Source organism: Psammomys obesus, unplaced genomic scaffold, assembly GCF_907164565.1.
Source record: "Psammomys obesus unplaced genomic scaffold, mPsaObe1.curated_primary_1811, whole genome shotgun sequence".
Taxonomy (NCBI): Eukaryota; Metazoa; Chordata; class Mammalia; order Rodentia; family Muridae; genus Psammomys; species Psammomys obesus.
In genome coordinates, this window is record NW_026596147.1 from 7,741,306 (window position 1) to 7,767,835 (window position 26,530).

At 43.2% G+C, this 26,530-nt stretch overlaps 1 protein-coding gene across 3 annotated transcripts in view; it reads right to left on the reverse strand.

Annotated features, from left to right (window-relative positions):
• Stox2 (storkhead box 2) overlaps positions 1 to 26,530 on the reverse strand; it is a 132,409-nt gene that overhangs the window by 26,645 nt on the left and 79,234 nt on the right. For 2 of the 3 annotated variants that reach the window (XM_055593533.1, XM_055593535.1), the window contains exon 1: positions 6,365 to 6,475. The exons of the other annotated variant lie outside the window; for it this stretch is intronic. In XM_055593533.1, coding sequence (XP_055449508.1) covers positions 6,365 to 6,389 — 25 coding nt within the window. In that variant the 5' untranslated portion in view covers positions 6,390 to 6,475. Of the gene's footprint in view, positions 1 to 6,364; positions 6,476 to 26,530 lie in introns of those variants that run through there. 3 annotated transcript variants of the gene reach the window in all.

The window sequence follows — 26,530 nt, forward strand, 5'->3', positions numbered from 1 at the left end:
CCGCTCTCTGAGGTTACAGTTAAGTGAACAACTTCTCTGATGCACAGCATCAGACAAATCCTGTGTTTTACAATTTAATTCAATTTATTAACCCCAATTTTATGTATAAATGCTGCTTGGTTCTTTTAACAGAAGATCTACTACAATATTGTCCCAAAAGTTCTTCTAGAAAAACACATATCCCTTTCCTATGTACGCTATCAAAGACCACAGCAGCCTTCCGAGGGGATGGCGCATGTGGCTTCCATTAGCTCACGTGCTGCTATGAACGTTTCTTTGAAACTGGATTACTATACTTGACTTTCAACTGTTTGTATTGAAATCTAAAAGAAAACTGGCATTGAAAACGGCACTTTTACTAGTTTACTGTAAGTTTGTTTTAAAATGCCACTGACTTCAAAACTTTAAGGTTGGGCCTGTATTGCCAATAAGCAATGAAGGAAAATTGACATTAAACAACAGGGAAGTATTTAGAGTTTTGGAACTTGTATGACAGCCTTTCTGGGGTTTTCAAATGCTTAATTTCAACCCTAACAGTTCTCGGACACAAAACCCAGTTTTAAGGTTAGTATTTGAGGAAACTGAACTCAAAAGGTAAAGTAAGGAGGAGGTTCTTATTATTAATGCTGAAGTTAATCTGGCCATCGGCTATGACTTCCTCAGAAACTTCCTCAGAGCCAAGTTAAGAGTGATCATGGTGACTTAGAACACACACACACCGAAATGAGTTGATGTCCTCGGGCTACCCGGAACGCTCGGCTCATGTCTGTGTGTTACAGGAAGGTGTAGCTGGCCGAGAGGATTAATCGGGCCATCGGTTTCCAGAAGAAAGCATCGTCCTAATGGTTTCTGAACTTAAGCTAGTGTTCTTGCTACTGGGACTTGGCTATTGTTGGGAAACTGTCACAAAATAAGGAGAGGTTAAAAAAAATAGAGAAAGGCAGCTAGCGGAGAGCAGGGAGTGAAAACCCTCTCCATACAATGAGAAAGAATGGCTGACATCACAGCACTTTGGACCACTTGGCTATTTGCTATGTAAATTTATAGCTGAAGAATTAGAATGGAACTATGAGCCATGAGAAGCGTTACACCTGTCACCACATCAAATCTTTGCTAAAACTCCGTGTTGTGAGCCAACCGCCCCAGTGAGTATGTATGAGAAATTAGGAGGCAGAAACCTGCAGACCGCCATTTACATAGCAGGCACTCAAGTATTTGATGAATGAAAAGGCCCTGCACATGAGGACAAGGTCAGACTTGGCTCTGCTTTTGACCAAGATGTTAGTGACAAGAGCTACTCTCCTCTTCTCTGTTCCCTGACCCAGAATTAAAGCTCTTCACCGCCTGAGATAAAAATCACGATAAAATGCTAATCTTGGCCACCAACAACTAAATAGTCTCTTGGATTTCACACAGGTCTAGAAGGCCCATGGCTGATGAGTATTCCCACACAATGTGGAGTCTTCCTTTAGAGGGAGTACCTCAAAGAGAGTCAAATCTAAATTCCTAGTGGAAGCCTTCATCTATTATTTCACATCCATTTCTACCATCCAGCAAACCCCCTGCCTGTCCGTAAAGACATATCAGATGTTCCGATTTCTACTGATGAAAATTTTCAACTATAATTTAATAAAGCAGCCTGCCACTTGCAGGGCTGTTCTTGAAGTTAGAATCCCCAGGGCTGTGTCTCGGCCTCTGTATTCTTGCTTCATCAGCTGAGGTGCCGCGGCTATGCTGTGACTGATTTCTGTGAAATACAAGTGTACCTCAACAACCGGGCCTAATTAAATACAGGTCAAATGCGGTTAGAACAGCAGACCACGGATTATGACACGGCCACCCTACCAACCCCTTCCAGCAGCCAGGGAGGTTGTTCTGAGAGAACTGTGTGAGAATTCCAAAGGACAGGAGAAAGTTAAGCAGCTTTGAACAGACTCACAGAGAAGACTCCAACTCGCTGTACCATTAAGTAACTCTCCTCCCCTAAATGTGACTTGTCAGGACAGTGACAAAACCCAGCAACTTTATTATACCATGAGGTTGAGACCCCAGCTCTGCACTCCATTAGTTACATCACTGAGGGGAAATGGTTCTTCTCTCTCCTTTTTCTTTTCAGTGTCTATAGCAGTGGTTCTTCACTTTCCTGATGCCGTGGCCCTTTAATATGGTTTCTCACGTTATGGTGACACTCACGACCACAAGATTATTTCATTTCTACTTCGTAACTGTGAATCTGCATAGTCGTGAATTGTGAAGTAAATATCTGATATGCAGGATATCTCATATGCGACCCACAAAGGGGTCATGACCCACAAGTTGAGAACCACCGGTCTGTAGTGATGTTGACTTCACAAGGGACTGAGGTGATTAGGTGAGATAATGGATGCTGAACATGCTGCCTTTGAGACCTAGCATTTACTAAATAGTAGCTAGTGGTTAAAACATAGTCTCCAAGCCTAGCTGAATTTAATCCATTTCCTTTTCCAGTACTTGAATTTATTCCAACAGAAAATTAATTTAGTTCTAAAAAGAGAGTAATTTAGTTATACAAATTAATTTAGTTATAAAAAGAAGCCCTTTAAAAAATATCATAGCCCATGATAAGGAAGGCAGTAGTCCTCCTCGCCAAGGTCAGAGAGTGTCCTCCTGACACTCAGCTGAGGACACCTGCCCTGAGGGAACAGAATATTTCCACTGAGCTACAGGGAGACTGATGACTTTGAGCCTGGGAGGCAATGGCCTTAAAGCAAATAGGAGCTATGGATTTCACTAGAGCCCTAAAAGACGGGAAAGGGCATGTGCCAAAAGTAGTAAGGAGAGTAAGGAACATCCAGTTTCAGAACTGTGGCTGGACCAATTCTCCATTCATGCTGCCTAAGAAACAGCTCTTACAACTAAAGTTAGGGAACATTAGCAGTTAGGGTGATGGGCCCTGGGGTATCTTCTTAGGAAAAAATGTCCTGCAGGAGTACAAAAAAAAAGTGACATTTGCACAAATGCTCAGAGTTTTGCTCGCTCCCTACTTAAGGATGGCTTGCCCAATAAAATCCAAGCAAACTGTTATTAACGCCCACAGTTAAGAGCCGCACACTCACGTTTGTTCTTAATGGTTAAGAGTCCTGTACCAGCAGGCTGGGGAGGCTCTCTCAGCTCCAACTGCAGCACGGCGTAAAAGCAATCATAATTTCCAGAGCCTCATATAACTCCTGAGGTTTACCTGAGCACTAACCTACCCAGTGAAGAGTCTTTTTAAATTTTAATTTAATCTTTAAAATATACTGAGTTGTGCGTATTTTTGGGTACTTGGGATGTATAAATTTACAATGTGTAATGTTCAAATGAAGGTACTGATAAGCATCACTTCAATGTTGTGACACTTGGAGTCTTCTCTCCCAGACATTTTAGATCTGTCATAAAATGTTACAGACTGCGGCTCCCTGGCAGTGCCATAAACACCAGAAATGCTTCCCCCTAACAACTCTATTTTGGCACTTACTGTATGACCTCTCTCATATCTTCTCTCCCTCTCTGCTTCCAGTCTCTTGTGACCTCTATTCTCTCCTTTAAGAGATTGGCTTTTTTAAGCTTCTACTAATTATTAAGACACATTTCATTTGTCCTTTTGTGAGTGGCTTGTTTTGTTTAACATAATGTCTTCTGCTTCAACCAAAACTAACAAGCGTATTATTTTAAGTACATGATAAACAAATGCTTTTCAACTTTCCTTCAACTGTCTACAGTGTACTTTCTACGTGTGGATTATAGGAAAAACACACATCTAGTTCTCTGCTTTCAGTGAGTACATTTTAGACATAAAATGTGAAAAAATAAGTAATAAAATATTCAAATTAATGTTCAAAGCATCCTTTGAAGAACTATAGTAAAAACAATAACAATACACACACAAAACAAAACAAAAACTGCAACAGGAGCCTAGCCAGAGGAGTTGGCACATATACTTGGGAGACAGAGGTAGGAGGAATGGAAGTTAAAGGGCAGCTTCAGTTACATCACAAGTTCAAGGCCAACCTTGACACTGTCTCAAAAACAAAGACAAGCTGGGTGGTAGTGGCATATGGCTTTAATCCCAGCACTTGGGAGGCAGAGGCAGGCAGATTTCTGTTAGTTTGAGGCCAGCCTGGTCTACAGAGTGATTCCAAGACAGCCAGGGCTACATAGAGAAACCCTGTCTACAAAAACCAAAACCAACCGAACAAAAACCAAAATCAACAACGACAAAACCAAACCTCTAAATAGGTTCCAGTTGCTGAGGAAATGTCAACAATTGACACATGGGGCCTCTTGAATGTAAGGAAAAACAACATGAGGAATGAAAGAAAAAAAAATCTGTGCTAGTTTTACATGTGACATGGGATGTCTATCTTCAATATGCAAACCCATAAAGACCTGAAGCAAAAAGAAAAACAAGCAAAACAAGCAAAAACAAACTGGTCAATAAGTGGAATGATGAAACAGACAGCTCTCAAACGAGGAAACTCAAACAGCCAATAAACAGGTCTTTCCAGTCATCAGAGAAATACAAATTAAAACTGCATTAACATTCCATTTCACTCCGGTCAGAATGGCAATCATTAAGTTTTAAAAGGCTGGCAAAGATGTGGACAAAAGGCAACGCTCACTCCTGTAGCAGTGGTGGGAATGTAAACCAGTCCAACTTCTGTAGATTAAAAAAAATAATAAATTTCCTCAAAAAAAAAAAAACCCTAAAAATAAAACTACTCTATGATTCAAACGTAGCACGCCTAGGTATTTATCCAAATGATTCAAGTCCTGTCACATAAACGATACACTGTAGCACTACTCACAGCAGCTGAGCTATGGAACTAAGCTAGGTGTACAGCAACAGCGCAACAGAAATAAAAAACACTCGCACATGCACGCACACATGTACAGACACACACACACACATACACACACATGGACTGGGAGGTGATAGCCATAAATAACAAAGATACATCCTTTGCGGGAAAATGGATGCCACTGGAGACAGTTACGTTAGGACAATTAAACCAATCTCAGACAAACGGCACATTTTCTCAAATACGTGGTGGCTAGATTTTTATAAACAGATAAAATCATGTATGTACATATGATGTGAAAATAGAAGGGAAGCTGGACAGGGGTCTCGTGGGATGAAGGGTGAGAAAGGGGACGATGAGGAGGTGTGAGGAATGAGCAGATACAACACACAATTTGCTGTCGTCCGAGAGTGTCCTTGTGTGATGCAGACCGGTACTTTGGAAACCAGAGAGGGAAGATCATACAAATGGACGAATTCCCTGTTGTAATACTTTCCATTTGGAGAGTTTATGTGGAAGAGAGGTTTTAAATGGGGTCTCCAAGGATGAGCAGCCCTGGTAGGGTGTGGCAATCATGGCCATTACACATTAGGTGTGTGCTTTGCCTGGCGGAGCAGCCTTTGAAACTGCCTGTGGTACCCTCAAAGATAAGCCTGCAGAGTCCTATTCGCAAAAACATCCTTAGCAATAAAAAAGGGGGGGTCAACGCCTTTTCTGTTCTGTGTCGTGAGGGGGACCTCTGAGTATGACAGCACCCATAAAGAGAGAAGACATGTCTGAGGGGCCCTGCCAACGTAGATTTGGAATTATTTTAAGATGCTCCAATTATGCAAATGACTCGAAGGCCCCAATACTCTGAGACATACCATTATTAAACAACAGTACTGACCCTGCCTTTGGGGGAGGTGCTAAAATCATGTTTTCAGATATGCCATATTCATGTTGGTGAATGCAACGTGGGGAAATATTTTTTACCATTTTGTTACCATTTTTTTAAGAGAGGTTTTATGTGAAAACCTCATGGATGTTACAGAAAAAAAATAGTTCAGTCACAATCAAAATCCTCTGTTAGCTCACAGAAGCCTCAATTTGATGCTATTCTTAGAAAGGCTCTTACTCTGAGTGTGTAAATCAGACCCCCTCACCCAGGAGTGTGCTGCAGGGGGGTTTCCCATTTCATGGACTGTATATTCACTGAAGAGAAAAAGTGCCAAGAAATATTTTTTTTTTTCCTCTTGGAAAGTGAGTGAGACATGCAGATGGAAATGAAGCACTCTAATTACTTCCTAGCCTCAGATCTACAGCTGCTGCTGGCTCAGCCCCGACGCAGCAATGGCTCATGCTGGTGTGGTCGCATGCGATGGACAGCCTCCACTGGAGATTCTGGACCACCTGGAACAGAGGCCCGGGGCACGCTAACAGCAAGACCGGTCCTCAGAGGTCCGCACGCCCTGGTCATGGGTGCTATTGACATTTTTAAACATGTACCTTTTTTTTTTTTTCCTCATACAACAATTTTTGAAATAAAAGCAGGGGAAACCTACCTGACCCTTTCTGGACTGGCTCCATTCCCCAGGTAGCTTTGATGCTAAAGCCTGGTGCATGCTAAGGGGATGCATCCAAGCACAAGAAGGAGCCAGTAACAGAAATGGACGTCCTAGAATCTGTAATAAGAAGAGAGAGTAAATGTTCGCGCAACAGCATCCTAAGTGAACATTTCTGATAAGTTACTGCAGGCCCGAGGACTACAAAAGCAATCTGATACTTTACCTTGGAAAGTATATATATATATTGACTGGCTACGGAACCCTCAGCTCCTCTGACAAATCGGGGCTTGTGGCGCTGAGACAAGGGCTGACAAAACAAAAGCACCTTTAAAAGGCTCTGAATGTACTTTGCTAGTGTGGATCTCACAACCGGTGTGGGGGAGTAATCTTTACCATCTTTTTATCTTATTTGCATGAAGCCGCTGGCTGGATCCTGACCCCCGGCTAGCCCACAGATCACAGCCTCGAGCACCGAGCCCACATCCCACTGCAGTGTCTCGGGAATCTGCACAGTCACTCCTCTTCTGAGTCTCCTCTGCAAAGGGAAGTCACAGGGACCAATCAGCCAACCTGACTTCTCACTCCCATGCCCAGAATCCTTTGTGAGCTGAAATGAGTCATCGCTCCAAGAAAAGCCACAGCCTGTGTGTGTCTGTCAGGTCCTTTGTCTGTGTAGTACAGAGACTCCGAGGATAGGACAGACCCTGGGTGCTGGGGCCAAGGAGCAAATGCTCCCCTCCAGGGGTCCCAGGCACCATCACATGCATTACTCCCCCCCCACATATATTTTTTTAATCACCAAAAGAGTAAAAAGAGCACATACCTCCAAAATGCTTCAAGAAAGAACACATATTAAATTTTACCTGCCATTGTATACTCAAAAAAAAAAAAAAAAAAAAAAAAAAAAACCTTCAATCAAATATTTGGTACATTTTTTCTTTCTTTTTCTTTTTTAAGTTTGTTTTTAAGGCTGGGGTTTTCCCTGTCATGGAGGATGAATCTCCCATCTACGTGTAACAGGCAGTTCTACAGTACACCGGATCAAAGTTTAGCTGCAGCGAGCTATTTGTCAGAGATTCCAGTTGCCTTGCAAGTCTTTGCAAGCCCGGGGCTCATTGCCCCATCGGGCTTGCAGCCCGGCAGCATCACGGCTCTGCCACTGCCCGTAAAGGCAGTGTCGGGAATGAGGTCACTATGTCAGGCTCAGCGTCAGGCTCTCCAGAGCTTATATAGCACAACTGGTAGGAGCCAGAGGATTTGTGGCTTTATATCGCTGCTTTGTCTCCTTTTTTGAAAAATTTAAAAAAGAAATTGTATGTCTAAGATCAGGAAGGGAAGAAAAAAAAAAAAAGCCACATATCTATGCAAAAAAAATGTCTTGTTCATTGCACCAGCTGTACCGGACTCATTATCAGCCTACGCTGAATACATCCTACATCTATGTGTATATGTGTTGTATACAAACATAAGCAAGCCTACAAAGACACACACACACACACACACGAGAATCTATAGGGCAGAAGTACTTTGTACTGACAGATGAGCCACCACAACATCCTCAGGAAGAAAAGAGGGCATAAGTTGGCAGAGAACAGAAGGCAGGAATGCTAGCCGTCACACACAGCTGGGAGAAAAATGGAGCCGGGAGCAAAACAATAACAATGAAGGACGGGATGAATTCTACTGTATTCAAAGAGCATCACCCAATGTTCCCAAAGGGGGCACGCAACAGGCACCCTTACTCTCACCTCAGAACCAAATAGACACACCCACCAGTGCCCCCACACTCCAGATACCAGAGAGAGCTGGGCAGCGGATGATGTGGGTGCCGCAAGCTCACCACAGCTTCAGGAACACAGCAGCCAAACCCCAAAGGGAAGGCACAACTAACGCCAGCTACTGTAAACCCAAGGGAGTCCTCACCACGGCTCTTCCCATTCACTTGGCTTCCATCCTTTCTTGAGACAGAATCTTACTCTGTAGCCTGGGCTGGCCTCGAACTTCCTGAAATCCTCCTGTCTCAGGGCTTCGATGATGAAGATGGGAAGCATAGCTCTTCCAAATTACTGAGTTGGAAGGACCCCCTCAGAGGATTACCAGGCTCACCAGAACCTTGTCCTCATGTGATGCCTATGGTTCAGCCATATCTAAGACACACCACCATGAAACTCAGGCCCTGTCCCAAGCCAGCCACAGTCCTCTGCTGAGTCCCAATAAACCCCTTCCCTATAGTGATTCCCTAGTCTGGTCTTGGGAAGCTCCCTGTCAACACATCCAATAGCTATAAATATACATTAGCCTGGTTCCCAGGTGCCAGATCACCTCTTCTCTAGTTTTTTGCAGTTTTAGTTGCCTAGTAAGCATGTGGACTGCGTATTCACTTTCGGCTTGATCGGTATGTTTGATTCCAGTGTTACAAAACAAACACCCCCCCCCCAAACATAAAACCCCAAACTCTTTGGTGTCAGTCTTCTTCTAGTTCTTTTCAATTCCTCAGCTGCCATGGTACTTTTTCTTTTACTGACCTGGTCCCTCAAGTCCCAGCATGGGCTGTGGACACCCTGTCACACTGCTCTGGCTTTGTCATCGACTCTACATCCACCAGTCTAGGAATGTGATGGAGATTAGCTATTGTGTGTCACTGACAATCCCTTAGTGGCCATGACTAAACTAGGTGATGCTTTGAATATCATGGAATCATGCACTTCAAAACAAAAACCCTACGAATTATACCTTCAGTGCTTTTTTTAAGAAATGGCTTGGTCTTGAATTTCCCTCCCAATGCGTTCTCAACTCTCTCCTCCTGGCCTGTCACTATGGAATGAACCTGTGGCTCAGGACTGGGGTCTTCTATCAATGCACCCCGAAACTAATCAATGCACTTTCAGTTTAGCTGGATCCTTAATTATAAATCCATCACAGTCCACCCAGTGCTTTCATGAAGGTCAGTACTCATTGTCAACTTGACGGGATTAAGAATCACCTAGGAGACGGGGTATGTCTGTGAGAGGTTCCCAAAGGTACTCAGCTGAGGAGGAAAGATCACTGAATAGGGGAGGGCAGCCAGCTGAACACCAGTGTGTGCCTTTCCCCTTTCTGACTACAGATTCAATGCAGTCACCTGCCTTTCTGCTGCCATGGCAATACCATTAGCCCTGGCAGTTTAAGGCCCTCCAGGGAAGTACCGGATCCATGTACTACCTTAATGGCTAAAGATTCTGGTTACTTCTATGTATATTGCAGGTTAAATCAGTGAATAAAGAAAAACGAAGCTCAAGCAAGCAACAGCATAGAAAATGACAAAGAGGTGTATGAAGTTTCTAATATCTAAGTATTCATGTTTCCATCCTGAGATGGGCCTATTCTGTTCAGAGACAGAAGCAGCTAAGCCTTTCAGTGAAAGACAAGTCCCATCAAGATTCCCATTTTCAAAGGATTCAACCTTCCTTCTTCCAGGTTTCACAGCCACTGAGTGCAAGGAGAATCTGAATCCCAGAGAGCTGGCTCCAGAGTCTGCACTGGAAGCCGCACACAAACACCCACATTCTCTCTCTCTCTCTCTCTCTCTCTCTCTCTCTCTCTCTCTCCATTATAATAGAATAACCACAGAAAAGAAAACGTTTAAAAAACAGGTACTTCAAATTTTAAATTAAAACCAAAGCCAGCTGGTGACTTAGCACATGGGGTCAACATGGTTAGTGCCCCAGGTTAGATCCCGTCGGTAGCTGACGGCTCCATCCAGTTCTAGATTCTGAAAAGCTGCCCTCTGACCCCTGATAGCTAACGTTCATTGAATGACCATGCAGAAGAATTCAAAATGCCAGTCAACACTGCAAACACCAACATCCCTTGCTGCCCTACTGTTAGTAGGATGACTGTATGGTAGATATCTATTAGCATCAATTCAGAAGCACAGGCAAGAGAGGCTGAGGTGGTAGCTCATTTGGGGTGGTAGCCTTGCAAGTGCAAGGATCCAAGTTCAATCCCCAGAACTCATCTTTTCTCAAGCCGAGCAAGGTGGTGTAGTCTTATATAATACGACCTCTGGAGAGGCAGGGACAGTCAGAACTCTGGGCTCAATGACCCACTGACATAGCTTGCTTTGTGAACTCCATACCAGTGACAAACACTGTCTGAAAAAAAAATCAATTGCCTCATGCCTGAGGAATGACAACTGAGGCTGTCTTCCAATTTTCACACATGCATGCACACATGTGCGCTCCTGCACACACACACACACACACACACACACACACACAAAGAAAAATTACACAGGCAAGAAAGACATCCTCAAGTATAAGACAACAGTGAGCATGAGGGTCAAAAGTCAGCTCCAGCCGTAATGAACAGTCTCCTCCTCTGCCTGCCTTCAGTTCCCTTAGAAACAGCTTTGGTGACAGTGAAGATTTACGGACACCATGCAGGGGATCCCACAGGTGACCTGCTCGGTTGATGAGGTGTGAAAAAGAGGTGGCGCCTGGCATTTCAACGGTTCCTTGGCAGAAGATTAAATTGTAGCAGCATGAGTGACACAGTCACGTAGAACTGTAATAAACATTTGGATGACTAATGGTCTGGCAAAGTCTTTGAGCTGCTGCATTTGAAAACACAGAGAGCAGCGCATACCCTTGATTCAATTAAAAATATCTGCTTGGGTGCCTCGCTGGAACCCTGTATGTTTACATGGGATGCTTTAAACATGTGGAAAATAGCACAGGTAGTTCATGGTGTGCACACCCGTGTGTACTCTTCTCCACAAATGGCACAACTTCAAAATACACTGGAGAAGAAAAGGTACTCACACCTAAGTACAAAGAAACACAGGGTGGGAGCTGTCAAAGGTGGGGGATGGGCAGCCCCGGAGAACTCAGGTGAAAAGAAGTGGGGTTGGAGGAGACAGAAATGATGTCAAAGGAGAGAGGAACTTCTTTTAGAACCTCTTTTAGAAAGGCACGTGCCAGCTCTTCAAGAGAGGGATTTTTTTTTTTGCAGGCGATGTGTTAAAAGTGTGTTCCTGGAATGTGTCTAGCCCAAAGTGCCTAAGCATTAAATACACACTGAAAGAAGGAAGAGATGATCTGGAGACAGGAGGCAGGAGCCAAGGGCAGGGAGGTAGAGGATAAGCCGCCTGGGGCCAAGCATTCATTCTGAGGAGTAAAGGGAGGGTAGACAGAAAGAATGGAACAAGGTCAGGGTGAGTGTGTCCACCTGGGTAAGGAAAGGCAGTCACTTACAGTTGCAGCGACTTCTACTCAGCCTTTGTTAAAGCGTTTAGTTAGGTTTTATCCCTCAGAAGCCTTTCAGCTAATGAGCCTATACTCTTAAAATTGTTGAAAAGAGTTCCGGCAAACGGCTAGAGACAAAAATATGTTGATATATGCAAAGTGGCTTTCCTGGGGACTTCTGTTTCCCTTACCACCCAGGAGTCTTCCATACTAACACTTTCTCCCTTATGCAAGACTGTTCCAATAGGCTAGGAAAAAAAACAAAACCAAAAACCCAAAATAAAAAAAAAAACAATCTATAACAATAATCTTGTTCAAGTCAACCAGTACTTTCAATGCAACACTCAAGACTCAGTGCTTGTTGCTAGTGTCAGTATGAACTAGGTATATATTATATGGTGCCTAGATTTACAGTTTTGTCAAAGGGGAGGGAAACAAGCCCAAGAGAATGAAGAATGGTGATTACTTCTAATCTGAGAAGAGACACCAAACAAGTATGGAGAGACCTGGCAAGAGCTTCAGGGAGAAGGAGGCAGCTAGGATGTGCAGCACAGGTGGTAAGGAAAGGTGAGAGAAGAGGAAAGATCGGGATAGCTTACCGTGCAGCAGAGTAAAATAAACAGAGACGATGTGGTTGGATGGATCGTGGTGCTTTAGAGACATGGCTGCCTGTCCATTGTGGCTAAGACAGAGTAACAATCATTCACACACAGATGTATATAATGCATACATAGACATAGACATACATACACATATGAAGAGACTGATAGAGGGAGAAAGGCAGAAGGACAGATAGACAGAGAGCAGAAACGAAACAAAGAGAAACAGATAGAGACAGAGACAGAGAGCCACACTGGATAAGCTTGTAGAGGACATTATATTAATCGATAAAGGCACTGCAGGTTTTTACAGAGTGGTTGTATTGACGTCAAATGTCAAGGTTTGTTTGGCAGCAAGTAAAAGATATGTCCAAAGAAAGAAAATAACTGTTGGGGTGTGGCTTTTACTTTCGCCTATCTTGAGAGACCAGACAAGATGCAGACTGCTTAACCAGGAAAGAGAGAAACTAACGAATAGAAGATTGATCTGTGTTTCCAGAATTTCCAGCATGAAGAAATTAGGGACTCTCAGAAATTCAACTTAAGCTGAGGTATAGCTCAGTGGTAAAGTGTTTGCCTGGGATGCATGAGGTCCTGGGCTGGCTCTAGCACAGGGAAGGAGGAAGGCACATTCCCAGGAGTATGTCACACACACATAACACCAATTGCCTGGTCTCCATATAGAAGTCTGGGCCATAGTGGTGGCCTGACACTTGGAGTATTGCCCAGTGTGGAATATTAGTCCAAACTGAGAAAAAAATTATAGAAGAGCATCCTCCAAAGAGTGACCCCGGGCACCAGTAATAGATCAGATTTTTCTGGCTGCATAAAAGCGGGTAAAAAGGCACAAATTAAAAATTCAACAAAAGCAGTTAAAAACAAACAAACAAACAAAAACCCAAACTTCAGAACTTCCAGAACTTCCAGGACCTCTTTAGCTCCTGGTTTACTGAGTTAAGTGCACTCTTATAATGAGAAAAGAAACAATTTCAGTTAAAGTTGGATTAGATGCAACAGAGGACGGGCAATTAAATACTTAAAGAACAAACACCTTTGGTATTGCTCTAGATAGGAGAGGTCACCACACGAAGACCAAATGGGGTCACTGAGCTCCTCACAGATTCCCAGCAGGCTTTTCACCAAAATGATTGTCCCTCAGACTAGAGTAAGGATGATCCGGAGGGCGGAGACAACAGAAGTTATAGAGTACATTGTCTTTTGGCAGGGGCTGAAGCCGTAGCCTAAATGTCTTGGTCAGGTGACAGAGTGAAGAGCTAAGCCCCCTGTCTCTTGAACATGTGTTCTCCATAAAATGTATTAAATATTAGTCTATAAATGCATTGAAAGAAAGTCAATACCTATTACCTAGGCTCTAAAGCTTCTCCAGCTGTCATTTGCAGAAGAGAATACAAATTAAACATGCAGATTACAAATTATAGTACAATGTCAGCTTTATTTTTTCCCCCTTCCTGCTCTTAGTTCCTCTGACAAGAAAGGAAAAGATGAAAACACTGGGCCAAGGGAAGGGGTGCACACCAATACTAATCCTAACTCTTGGGAAGTTGAGGCACAGAATTCTAGGCTCATGGACAGATGGTTACAAAGGCAATCTCAGACACACACACACACACACACACACACACACCCCAAAAAAAATAAAGCAGAAAAAAAATACTAAGAGCTTGTACCTTTTTAAAAAAATTTTGGTGACTAGGGAAAAAAGTCAACTTAGTTTTAAAATGAAATGGTAAGAAAACTATGGAAACGATGACAACTTAAATTGTTTAATTGTTTGTAGTATTTGGGCTTGTGGGGGTTACATCTGTGACTGACTGGGCTAAAACACACCTGAGAATAACTCAGAGACTCCTCCCAACTACAGAAATAGTGAAGGCATGTTTTTAAAAGCCTGCAATTTGTAGGGCTAACCATGGAATTCTGTTGATTTATTTACTATTTCGTGTATGTGTGCGCACACATGTCTGTGAAAGCCAGAGGTCTAGATCACGTATCTTCCTTGGTGTCTCTCCTCCGTAATTTTTTGAGGCAAGGTCTCTTACTGAATCTGAGCTTACTGATTCAGGAGACCAGTTAGGGGTACTGGCCCAGGAGCACATCTGTAGTGACAGGCACATCATGGCCAGCTTTTTGGTGGGGGTGCATGAGGATCCCAATTTGGGTCCTTATGCCTACTCAGCAAGCACTTGACTAACTGAGGCATCTCTCAAGCCCCCAGATTCCATTCTGCAGGCTCACTGTACTTTATAACAGATGGCTGTCTGGATTGGAAAAACTTTCATAATTATTTCCATTCAACACCAGTTGGCAGAATTTGCAGGTGGGCTTCCCTTCGGGGAACATCTATGTTTACCTTGAAGTTACAGCAAAAGTAACAGTCATCATACAGTCCCAGTCTCCAGAGACAATTATCCCCCCCAAGGGTGACAAGCAGCAAATCTACCTGAAAGCAGCCTTTAAGAGTCGGATTTCCCAATCAGTTTCTGCTGCTTTAAAGACAGAGAAGTATTGAGAGCTGGGGCTCTTTAGGCTGGAATTTGTTAGAAGGTCAAAGGACAGAGAAACTGAATGACTCCATCACTGGCTTATTTAATCATGGCTGAGTTACTGCTCTGTGGGATGCATTCCTCTTCTGTAGAGTTGAACTGGGGGGGGGGGATATGAAGGGTGCAAAGGCTGCCACAGCTATAGCAGTAACCTCTGACCTCAAGGTGCTTCCAATTAAGTAAGGAATGGAAAGAAAACACACATGAAAAGAAGGTATGGAATACTTTCCCACACAGCACGGGGTAACAGGGAAAAGATCGTTACCACACATGTCCAAACTAAGTATAAAGACAGGGTATATACTCACTCATAAGTGGATATTAGACATATAATATAGGATAAACCTACCAAAGTCTGTACACCTAAGGAAGCTAATCAGGAAGGAGGACTCTGGCTAAGATGCTCAATCCCCATTCAGAAGGCAAAGAGGATAGATATCGGAGGAGGGAGAAAACAGAGAACAGGACAGGAGCCTACCAGAGAAGGCCACGAAAAGGCTCTACCCTGCAGGATATCGAGGCAGATGCTGAGACTCATAGCCAAACTTTGGGCACAGTGCAGGGAATCTTATGAAAGAAGTGGGAGATATTAAGACCTGGAGAGGACAGGAGCGCCACAAGGACAACAACAGATCCAAAAAGTCTGGGCACAAGGGCCTTTTCTGAAACTGATACTCCAACCAAGGACAACTCATGGAGATGGCCTGGAACCCCTGCACGGAGGTAGCCTATGGCAGTTCAGTGTCCAAGTGGCCTCCATAGTAATGGGGACAGGGACTGTCTCTGACATGAACTGATTGGGCTGCTCTTTGATCACCTTCCCCTGAGGGGAGAGCAGCCTTACCAGGCCACCGAAGAAGACAATGCAGCCAATCCTGATGAGACCTGATAGACTAGGATCAGAGGGAAGGGGAGGAGGACCTCCCTTATCAGTGGACTGGGAGAGGATCACGGGTGGGAAAGAGGGAGGGTGGGATTGAGAGGGGAGGAGGGAGGGAGGTACAGGGGGGGACACAAAGTGAATAAACTGTAATTAATAAAAATAATTTTAAAAAGATATACTAAAAAGCAATAGTAATACAAAACTGTATGGTAAAAAAAAAAAATACTGGCCAGGAAGTTCCATCACAAAGCTGAGTTTAGCATGACTGGAATTGAGTATATAAAGTTTTAGTGTGTGTATGTGGGTGCACATGTGTGCAGGTTCACGTGCACACGTACACATGTGGAGGCCTGATACGTGTTCCAGGAATCTTCCTCAGGTGCTTATTCTCCTAGGCAAGGTTGCTCATGGACCCTAGAGCTTTCGGATAGGCTTGTCTACCTGAGTTCCAAGCACTGGAGCAACAAGCGAACCCCAACCTGCCTGTATTTACACGGATCCTGATACTCCAAACCCCAGTCCCTAGATTTGCACAGGAAATGTTTTACCCACTGAGCCATCTCCCCAGACCGTGTGACTTCTCTTAGCCGCAACAGCACTTGTCAGAAAGAGCAAGCCACTATCCACACACGTTCATCTCGGGAGGCTTTAGATGCCCTTGATGCGCCACTTTCCTGGTGTCTCAATATGTCCTGTGACTCATGCCTAAAGTCTATTCCGTCGTTATTCTTATTACCTAGAATGAAATGTTGTGCCTGCCGCCATGTTTTTACCACCTACCAACAGTGGAAACGGTAGTTAAGCATTTATCTTCAGTCTCCCTTTTGGGGTTTTGGTTACAGTTAACCATGGTCTGAGAAGAGTAACTAGAAAATGGAAGAAGTAAGTAATTTGTAAATTTTACATTGCATGCTGTTTTCAGTAATATGAAGATGTGTTCATCTGGGATGTGAATCACCTCTCTGCCTAGTGTTTCCACTCTGTATATGTTACCTGCCCATCAATCACTTAGGAGGCGTCTCTGATATCAAGTTTTAGACTCTAGTCTTGTGTTCAAGCCTTGTTCACTTAAGAAGCGACTCCAAAGAACAAGAGTAGTAGTGACTGGTTTTTCAGATGTGTAACAGACAAGCTGTGAATTGAATCACTGGGGTGAAAATACAGTAAGATTTTTGAGAACATATTAATATAGCTTTTATCACAGCCCACTGCTGTAACTGTTTTTTCTATCTTATTGTGAATCATTGTTGATAAAGTATTAATTGTGTCTAACTTCTGAATTAAATTTTATCACAAGTAATGTAGAGGAAAAATGCAATGCTACCAATCACGTCAGCTTCAACTCTCCACTGGGAATCTTTGAACAGTTCTCCCAAGGGAATCCATTACATTTGCTGACTTAAACTATTATCTGAGTTTTGGTCTGTTCTGTATCCACACTACCACACAGATTCCTCACCCACTAGCATGTTTACACTGAGACAATTCTCTGTGTTTCCAGTATATACTGTTTCATGTAAGCCAGACTGCACACCTTTACCAATAGGCATTAAAACTGTAAAAAAATAACCTGATGTCAAAAACAAAAATGAACTCATTTTCTCTCTTATCACTTCATAATGGGTAGGTAAAAGCTAATAGAATTTCAGGCTGGGATGTAGCCCAATGGTAGGGCACTTGCTTCTTCATGTGTGGAAGGTCCTGGCTCTGAGCCACAGGAACACAGAATAAACTTAAAAGCTAGGTGTGGTAGTGTACTCAGGAAGACCATGAGTGCAGGGCCAGCCTAGATTACCTATAGTAGAAACCTGTCTTTAAAAATTTCAACTAAATAAAAAAAATGTCTTTGTTATCTGGCATCATGATGATATACCATTTTCTATATTTGTGCTGTCCAGTAGAAAAGCTAGCATTCATGGCCAAATGCAGTGGCGCACACCTGTAATCCCAGCACTCGGGAGGCAGAGGCAGGCGAATCTCTGTGAGTTCAAGGCCAGCCTGGTCTACAAAGCAAGTCCAGGACAGACAAGGCTACACAGAGAAACCCTATCAATCAATCAATCAATCAATCAATCAATAGCATTCATGTATGGTATGGCTGATGGCAACTTAGATAGATCAAATCAAATAGTCAGTTCCTTTGTTCAAGTGCTCAATGGCCACAAGGACTGGGCATACTGGAATGTTTTCATCATCTTAGACATTTCTATCGAACAGCACTGCTCTCTCTAATCAACAGGCAATCCTAAGGAAATCAGAAACAATTTCCTTTTGAACCATGAAAACCTGCACTGTCAGACTTAATATTTTAAAATTAAGAGATAGAAAACTGAGGTATTTTTGATGTTTGGAGTTGGGCAAATATAAACAAACAAATTAATAAAACATCATAGTCCAGGTACAGTCAGCTATAAAATGATTCCATTACTTCCAAAATGTTTCCTTATACTGTCTAACATACTTCCAATCCCTAGAAGCCACCACATCATTCTTTGCATCCGCCTCTGTCTTTTCTGAATATCAGAAGGGCAGAGTCATATTCTTTCCAAAATGGCTACTGTCTTTGAGTACAGTGTTGAAATCCATCTATGATTCTGTGTGTCACTGGAATGCAACCTCTGGTTTCTATGGTATGGATATAATTAACTTCATCAGAACGACTAAACTGTCTAGCAGACTGACAGTCCAATTTTGTAGTTCAAGTAGCAAAGTAGCAGCCTTCTGGGAGATTTCTTGTGATTTTTCTCCCTGGCCCATCAAGCTATTTGCATAATATTAGTTTTATTTTAATCTGCGGGACTTGCCTTCTCGCAATGGCTAGGACAAATGCTAGGATGCAGAACAGGAACGAGGATAGCTTTGCTCCATTCTCAGTCTTGAAGGGAGGGTACTGAGTCTTTCCCATTAACTATCCTACTAGCCTCAAACTTTTATTATCAAGTCAAGAAACTTGTCTTTTATTCATAAACTATTAAGAGCTATAAAGTTAACTTTGTTGGTTGCTTTGTCTGAGTCAGTTATGTGAGCTTTCTCTCCAGTGTGTTCATGTGATAGATTTCACTCATTGCTCTGCAAGCACTGGATTAGCCTCCTGCCCTTAGGCTTAACCCACATGGCCATTACCTATAACTCTTTTTATGCTTTGTCGGATTCAACTTGCTAATATTTTGTAGAGGCTTTTTCCCCCTATCTCTGTTCATAAAGGCTATGGGTCTATACTTTATAGTACTGTCTTTGGCTATGGGCATCAGTATAATGATGAGCTTGTATAATGAGCTGGGAATGATTTCCTGCCCTTCTATTTTTAAAGTAGATTTGCTGAGCTGGAGTTACTTCAATGACTGTTTGGTAGAGGGCTCTCCAGGGAGGCCATCTGAACCTGGAATATCTTGGCATTTGAACCTTCTGTAAACCTTTTGACTTAAGTCCACTGAGAAGACACAGGACTATCCAGGCAATTCATTTTTCTTTTCAGGAAAGTTTTGGCTGCTTGTTCTTTCTAGGATTTGATTCACTTATTTAAATTATTGAATTTACATTCATAGAGCTGTGTATGTTTATTACACCTTTAATGTTTGTAGAGACTGTAGTGTTACATGCTCTTTCACTTCTTGTAATTTCTTTTGTCAACTTGCCTAGATATTTCTCCCTTTTATTGATCCTTTGAAAGAATCAGCTTTTGATTCCATTGCTTTGCTTTACTATTTTTGCTTTAAATTTGCCAATTCCTTCTCATTCCTCCTTTGTTCACTTTGGGTTTATTTTCCTTTTTTTTTTTTTTTCCTTAGTTCTTTTAAGGGAGAGATTACTTATCTTAGTTTTTTCTTTTCTTCTCTTTTCTAATAAGAGCATTTTGTTTATCTCCCTTTATCACCTGAATGATGATACAATGCATTTTCATTTTTTATTCATGTCAAAATACGGTCTAGTGTCCCTGGGACCTCCTTTCTCATCCATGGGTTACATAAAAGTGTACCTAAGTAATTTGTGGTTGAAGATTTATCAAGTTAAATTCCATTATGGTAAGAAAACTACTTTGGATAATTTTCTCTCCGTTGTTTTCAGTTTGTTTTACATTTGAGTTTATAATGGGCAGCCCGTGGGAGTGCTCCCTAAGGACTTGACAGGAGTATGCACCCTGCTGTGTGGAGGAGGATTCTCAGAGAAGTCAGTCAAAAGTCTGATGGTGTGCCATTTGGTTTTTACATAACTTCTGCTTTCTGTGTGTTCATTCTAGCCATCATGGATTCATACTGAAGTCCAGATGGTAGCTGCCCCTTTCCTCCTTTCAGCTTTATTCAACTTTATGTGTGTGGTTGTATAAACTTGATAAATATCCAATTTCTCTATACAAAGTTCCTTTATATTCTTCATGACTTTTCTTATAGTGAAGTCTGCTTTTTCTGCCATCAATGTGGTTACCCCAGCTTTCTGTTGGTAAATGTTTGCACTGTATGTTTTTTTTTTTAAATCTGACGCTTTTAAACTATTTATATCATTATATTTAAAAGATGTTTCTTATATATAGCATATTCAGTCATTTAAGAATGTGCTGATGATTTCTATGAACTGTTAAGTAGATAATTAATATTTAATGCAATTAATTATATGATTAGATTTAGATAAACCATTTACTACTTTCTGGTGTTCCCTGAAACTCCTGATTTTATTACAGCATTTTTTTTTTCCTTTCCTGTTTTCATCTGGATATTTGGAATGTTTTTATTATTCTGTTTTGTTTACTGAGTTTTTACTATGTTTTTGGCATAGTGCTTTCTGTTGTTGCTCTCGACATTTTAGTATGTTCTGAATTTTAACAGTGGTTCAGATTGAATATGAAAAGCTTGCTGTCCGAACGGTTCATAGCATTCTTTTAATGTGGAAGCTTCAGAAGGAGAGGCCTAGCAGGAGGGAGGTGGTCTTCCCTTGAGGGTGTTTTATCTCTGCACCCTTTCTGCCTTTCTCAGTGCTCTGTGATCACCCCGAGTGAAGAGCCGTCATCCACCACATTCTCCCACTGCCATGATGTTCTGCCCAAAGGATCAAGACCAAGAAACCATGAGCTAAATTCTCTGAAATCATGGGTCCAAACAAGTCTTTGCCACCTTAAGTTCTCTCTCTGTCAAAGCAACACCAAGGTAACGTGAACACCTTGCCCACTTCTAATTGACATTTCATTACTTTGAGTGCTGTGCCTTACCACCTCGTCGGTTCCTCTCCTCTTCATGCTGTCAGTGCCACGTGTGTTCAGCACATGTAAGGAAGATGTCTTCATTGCACAACACTTGCTTCCGACTGATAACTTATATTTTAAAGAACTTAAGAATGATTGTGTTTACAGAATACTTGCCACTGTTGGGTTCCTATTCTTTTTCAGGACGCTCTCTATTATTTTTCTGTCATCATCTTCTAGACCCGGTCTTCCTTGAGTGAGTCAGGTCACCTTCACACTTGAAGAGCATGCACATCCCATTCCAGCCTTTGTGGTTTCCAATGAAGACTCCACATGCATGGCACTCGGCTCCTTTTATTACATACGATGCTTCATTTCCTATCTAGTTGTTTGTGAGACTTTTCTGTTTTGTTCTGAGCCCAGGGTTTCTTCAAGTTTTTCCATTCCCAGCCTGTTGCACATCATAAGATATTTTTATGTGACCCAAGATTTAAAAAATTAGTATGCAAATCAAACATGTCCTGATAATAAGTCGTTGAGAGATTTCTTGGGGGGGAGGGGTTGTAGCAATGGCCAAGATTTGTCTCTCAGCATTTATGTAAGTGTTCACTGTCACAACTGTCTATAACTCCGGTTCCAGGACAGCCGCCCCCCTCTTCTGGCACAGTGCTCCAATACACATGCAGGCAAAACACCTGCATGTGTTAAATTTAAAAATAATGAAAATTTAATTTATTTTAAAGCAATTCTTTGCTATACATATATTTTTTTAATTTTGAAGATGAAAACAAATTTGCATATTAATGAGACAGATGTGTTAATTTTTTTTTAGATGAAAAAATTAAGTCCCTGTTTAAGAAGTTGGGTTTTAAGTGGTTTCTCAAGGAGTCTGGTGCAGATCTCCTCGAGCTTCTCCTGTTTGAATTTGTTCAGCTTCTTGAATCTTCAAGTTTATGTCTTAAATTCAATTTATTTATTTTTTTGTCCTTTATTTCTTCAGGTTACACTGTTCTATCCAAAACGGTGAGCATTTGTTATGTTACCCTATACATCTATGGTGCTCTATTTATTTTTTAATGTTTTTCACCTCTTTGGGTAAGACTGGATAGTCTCTGTTTTCATATGCACAAGCTTTTCCATTAACTACACAGTCACTGAGGCCGTCCACACACTTCTAATTCTGATTAGTATATAATCCCCACTTTGTTTAGAAACATATTTTCTGTTCCTACAGTTCTGGACTGTGGTTGTAATAGCTGAGTCTTAATCTGCGAAACCCAGCATCTGTGGCCCTGCCATGCTGGGACTGTTCACTGTCATTCCCCATGTGGACTGAGATCATCTTGACTTCCTCCCATGCTACTCACCCCTCCAACCCGTCAGGAGCCAGCCTACCCTTTGCCACCTGAGGACCCCCAGGGACAGCAGGTATGGATTGAACAGCGTGGGTCGGTCCCCGGGCATTCGCCACGAAGTCACCAGCCGGCCCTTGAGTGAGCTCCCAGCCTTGCCCTCTGCTGGCCTCTTGTCTGCCTGTCAAACAGGGTCCAGTGTTGGCTGGAGGTCCCTTTGGTGGGATGGGACATCCCTGGCCACAGCCTCCCGGGACCATTCTGCTACTGCAACGGCCCAGGGCTCCCTCCTACCTCCCCCATCAGAGCTGCAAAGGAAAAAAAAAAAACAAAAAACTATCCTCTTGCTTACACTGCATAGTGTTTGACCAACAGGGTCTCTAGGACTCTGTACATTCTTGGGTTGATTTTGAGTAATGACCATTATAAGAGTCTGGGTATTTAAATCCTAAAAGTAGCATTGAATTCATACCAGATTTTTTAGTTTAGTTTAGCTTTGTTTTTTTGAGGGACAGGGTTTCTCTGTGCAGCCTTGGCTGTCCTGGACTCACTGTGAACATCAGGCTGGCTCAAAATCAGAGTGATCCACCTGCCTCGGCCTCCCTGAGTGCTGGGATTAAAGGCGTGGGCCACCGTGCCCAGCTTCCTATCATATTTTTCGAAGCAGGTGGTCAGCATGGTTAAGGTCAGGGTGAGAATCCCCAGCTACCTCTATCTGGTATGCCTCAAGATCAGCTCCGGGATAAAGGCCATTACAACACTGTTGCGGTCCATCTACTAAGCAAGCACCACCCCATGGTCGGTGCAGTACCTTTGTGGTGGGGCTAGCTCACGCTTCAGCACTGCTCAGAGTTACTCTACTCTAACTGCTTAGAGTCTGATCCAAATGTGCAGAGAGCAGAAGGGAAGCCAGCCACATGTTCCCAGTAGCCGTACACTCCCAGTAACCATATACTCCCAGTAACTGTATACTCCCGGTAACCGCATCCCAGCCTGGTGCCAAGTGATGAGAGGAAAGAGAAAAAGAAAAAGAAAAAGAAAAAGAAAAAGAAAAAGAAAAAGGTGCACTTCATTGGCACCACAGTTCCTTTTATCACTCATAGAAAGGCTTCTTTCCTGTGTCGGTTCGTTTTAATTGTCAATTTGACACATCCTGGAACCACTTAAGAAGAAGGTCTTAAGGAGGAAGTGTCTAAATCAGGTTGGTCTGTGGGCATGTCTGTGTTGGGGGAAGGGGTGTCTCGACTGTCCATTGATGTAGGAAGCCTCAGCACGGTGTGAGAGTCACCATTTCATGGGCTGGCTCTTGAGCTGTCCAAGAGAGGGAGAATCTAGTTGAGAACAAGCAAGCAAGCATTTGTTTCTGTCTGCTCCTGGGTGTGCTGCGACAGAGAATCTCAAGCTACTACCTCTTCAATGACGGAATCTGGCATCGGAAGCCAAATAAGCCTTCCTTATGTAAGCTGCTTTTGGTCAAGGTCTTTTATCATAGCAACAGGAAAGAAAGTGAGACAGCATCTTCCACAGCCATGAGTACCTGTATCAGGACTGACTACCAGTGAGAGCGCGTGCACGAACTCGCACACACACACACACACACACACACACACACACAGTAAGACACAGCTTGAGCCCCACCTTTTGCTCTGCTCAAAGGTGTCCTTCTTTCCTGCTGTCAGGTGACAGCATGAAGGATGCTCCAGTCTGCTCTTCATGAACAAACATGCCCCACACAAAACTTACGCTGGCTGGGTTGTGTTTCAAATTTTGATTCCCCATTCCAACAGCCCACGTGCTCGCTACCACCCACTTTTCAGAGTCCTGGAGCAGTCGCCATACACACTGTGTCCAGGTGTACAGCGGCACTCAGTTCCAGGGACAGGGTTCAAGGAGCCCGCCCCACCTCTCCCGGAGACAGAAACTGTAGGGACTTTGCATTGTTTCAAATGGCTCTGTTACTGCTGGGGAAGTTCATCTTGGCCTTTGTTCCAATGAAGGCTGACTCTGACTTCAGCGCTGGTGCGGCTGAAATATCTTTTTGTTTGTTTGTTTAAGTTTTGTGTCAGTCTATAAAAGGTTCCATTACAGTTCACCTGTCTCCCACATACCACGTGCCTCTTTCCCCGCCTCTGTGATAGTGGTGGATAGTCCGGGCTCACTAAGTGTAACCTGCTTTGCTGTGATTCTGAGTTCTATGGCAGAATACATTCTTTGGAGTAATGAGGAGGCTAAACGGATGGACAGCACGCCAGCTGCCCTTTCCCCAAGTCCATCCTGGCAGAAGCGTTAATGAGCTTTGTCATCAGCGCTCGGTAGACGAGGAGAAATCAGGCACCCACGAGCCGGATCATTAGCACCAGCTGTAATTATGAAGCCAATCACTGCCCATTTTAACCCTCCCTCTTTCATTTACGGGGCACAGAGAAGAGTGATGGCTGCTTTCAAAGACTCCCACCTTATCCTTGGCTGAGGCCATTACAGCTTGGAGGAGAAGCAGGTAGGTGTCTGGACTTTCCCCTGAGAATTTTCAGTTCTTCCTCTTCTTCTGCCTCCCGGTTTTCCTACTGTGATCTGCAGAGGATAACTCAAATATGCTCAACATACGAGCTACACCTCTTTAGTTCACCAACTCAAAAACTCCCATCCCAACCTTCACCCCCTCAAGCATTACATCTCAATGGGGACACGTGAACGCACAAATCACAAACCTCACATTCTGGTGGCCTTTCCACTAGTGCATGTGTCCCAGTTGGGATCTAAAAGCCATGTCCACACCACACACGTTAAGACGCTTTTATAACGGGGCAGTGAAATAGCTGTGGACCTGAAGCCTCATGTAGACAGCAGGATTAGGCGGCCAAGCTTATGTTTGGAATTCTACCGAATTATCGAGTGAAACGGGGAAGTCCTACAGGGAGCACCAGCAGACCTGCCGAAAGGTTTGCCTAATAGATGAACTTTCCCATCCCAGCCGATGAGAAATTTTTGCTTCCATCTACAGGCACCTCAAAGGGGAAGTGAGGCGGAGAAGGCAGCCAGCTCCAGCTGTCAGCAGAGGTCCCACAAACACTTTTTCAAAAGATTCTTTCTTTCTTTTTGTGTCTGGACGTGAAGCTGCATGAGTCCACGGTACCACATACATACAGGTGCCTAACATGAGGACCCGGGAGGGCAGATCCCCTGAATTACAGTTACGGGTGGTTTTCCGTTGCCTGATGGGAAGTTGAGTGCGGGGAACTGGACCTGAATCCTCTGGGAGAACAGTGAGCGTTCCTAACCACTGGGCTATCTCCCCAGTCTGGCAAACACTTCTCTTGTATGGATGTGATGATCACTTTTCTTTTAGCATGTTCTGCCAGGAATATATAGCACTCTTAAAGTTTGGTAAAGGACAGTGATGAAACCCGAGTCGGGAAACGTTGCCCAGGACTTTCTCAGTTAAAGAAAATGAACTTGGTCTGTTCAAGACAGTGGGGCCCCTGAAAGCACTCAGTCCAGCTGAGAAATCATCCCATTGCTGTTCCCCCTGAGGCTGGGAGATCTTGCACAAAATCTGCGCATACTCGCTGGTAGGTATTCGGTGAACTAAGGCTATGTCTGAAGTATCTTCACACCACTTACTGAAGCTTGTGGGATTGTAATATGAGCAGAAACTCATTTCTAGTTCAAACGCAGAAGAAAGTTGAGTAAAACGGCATGTGCGCGTACACACACACACACACACACCAGTTATAGGTGAAACTCAAGAACTGACAAGAAAATAGAGAGCACTTGCACTGGGCTAAGAGCAATGTGGCACTTTATTCCGCATCCTTGTCTTGACCAGAGCTGTGGTCACCAATCAATAGCTCCCCAACACCAGACACAACAAGTTAACATCTAAGAGCTGCAGACATGTTTCAAGACCAGAGTTAATGCACATCAGGAATGAACACAAAGCACACTAAATTTTCATAGTAAATGTTTGTCAGTGTTGAACTGTTCTGATTCTAAAGTCATAAAGCTCAGCCAGAGATGTGGCTAAGAATCATATTAGACTTTTTTTTCCCCCTCCAAGTTTTACCTTTGGAGCCCTTTCTTTGCTAAGCCTCAGCCACGCCAAGTTTTTAATGTCATTTCAAGTGGCACATTCATTGATGGAGAGACCACAATGGCCTGTGCCCATTAGTAAATCTTTCTGTTACCTTCCCCCAAGTCAGCATGTCTGCCACGTTCTTATTTTGCAATAATGGAGTCAGTTCTCACAGGAATAGCAAAAACTGCCCCCTTTAAAGTTTCACACCTCATAAAAGACTTGTTTTCAGAACAAACGCTGATGAAGAAAGACATCATCCCCTTTGGGGTGCTCTATCCTATTTCTCTACGAC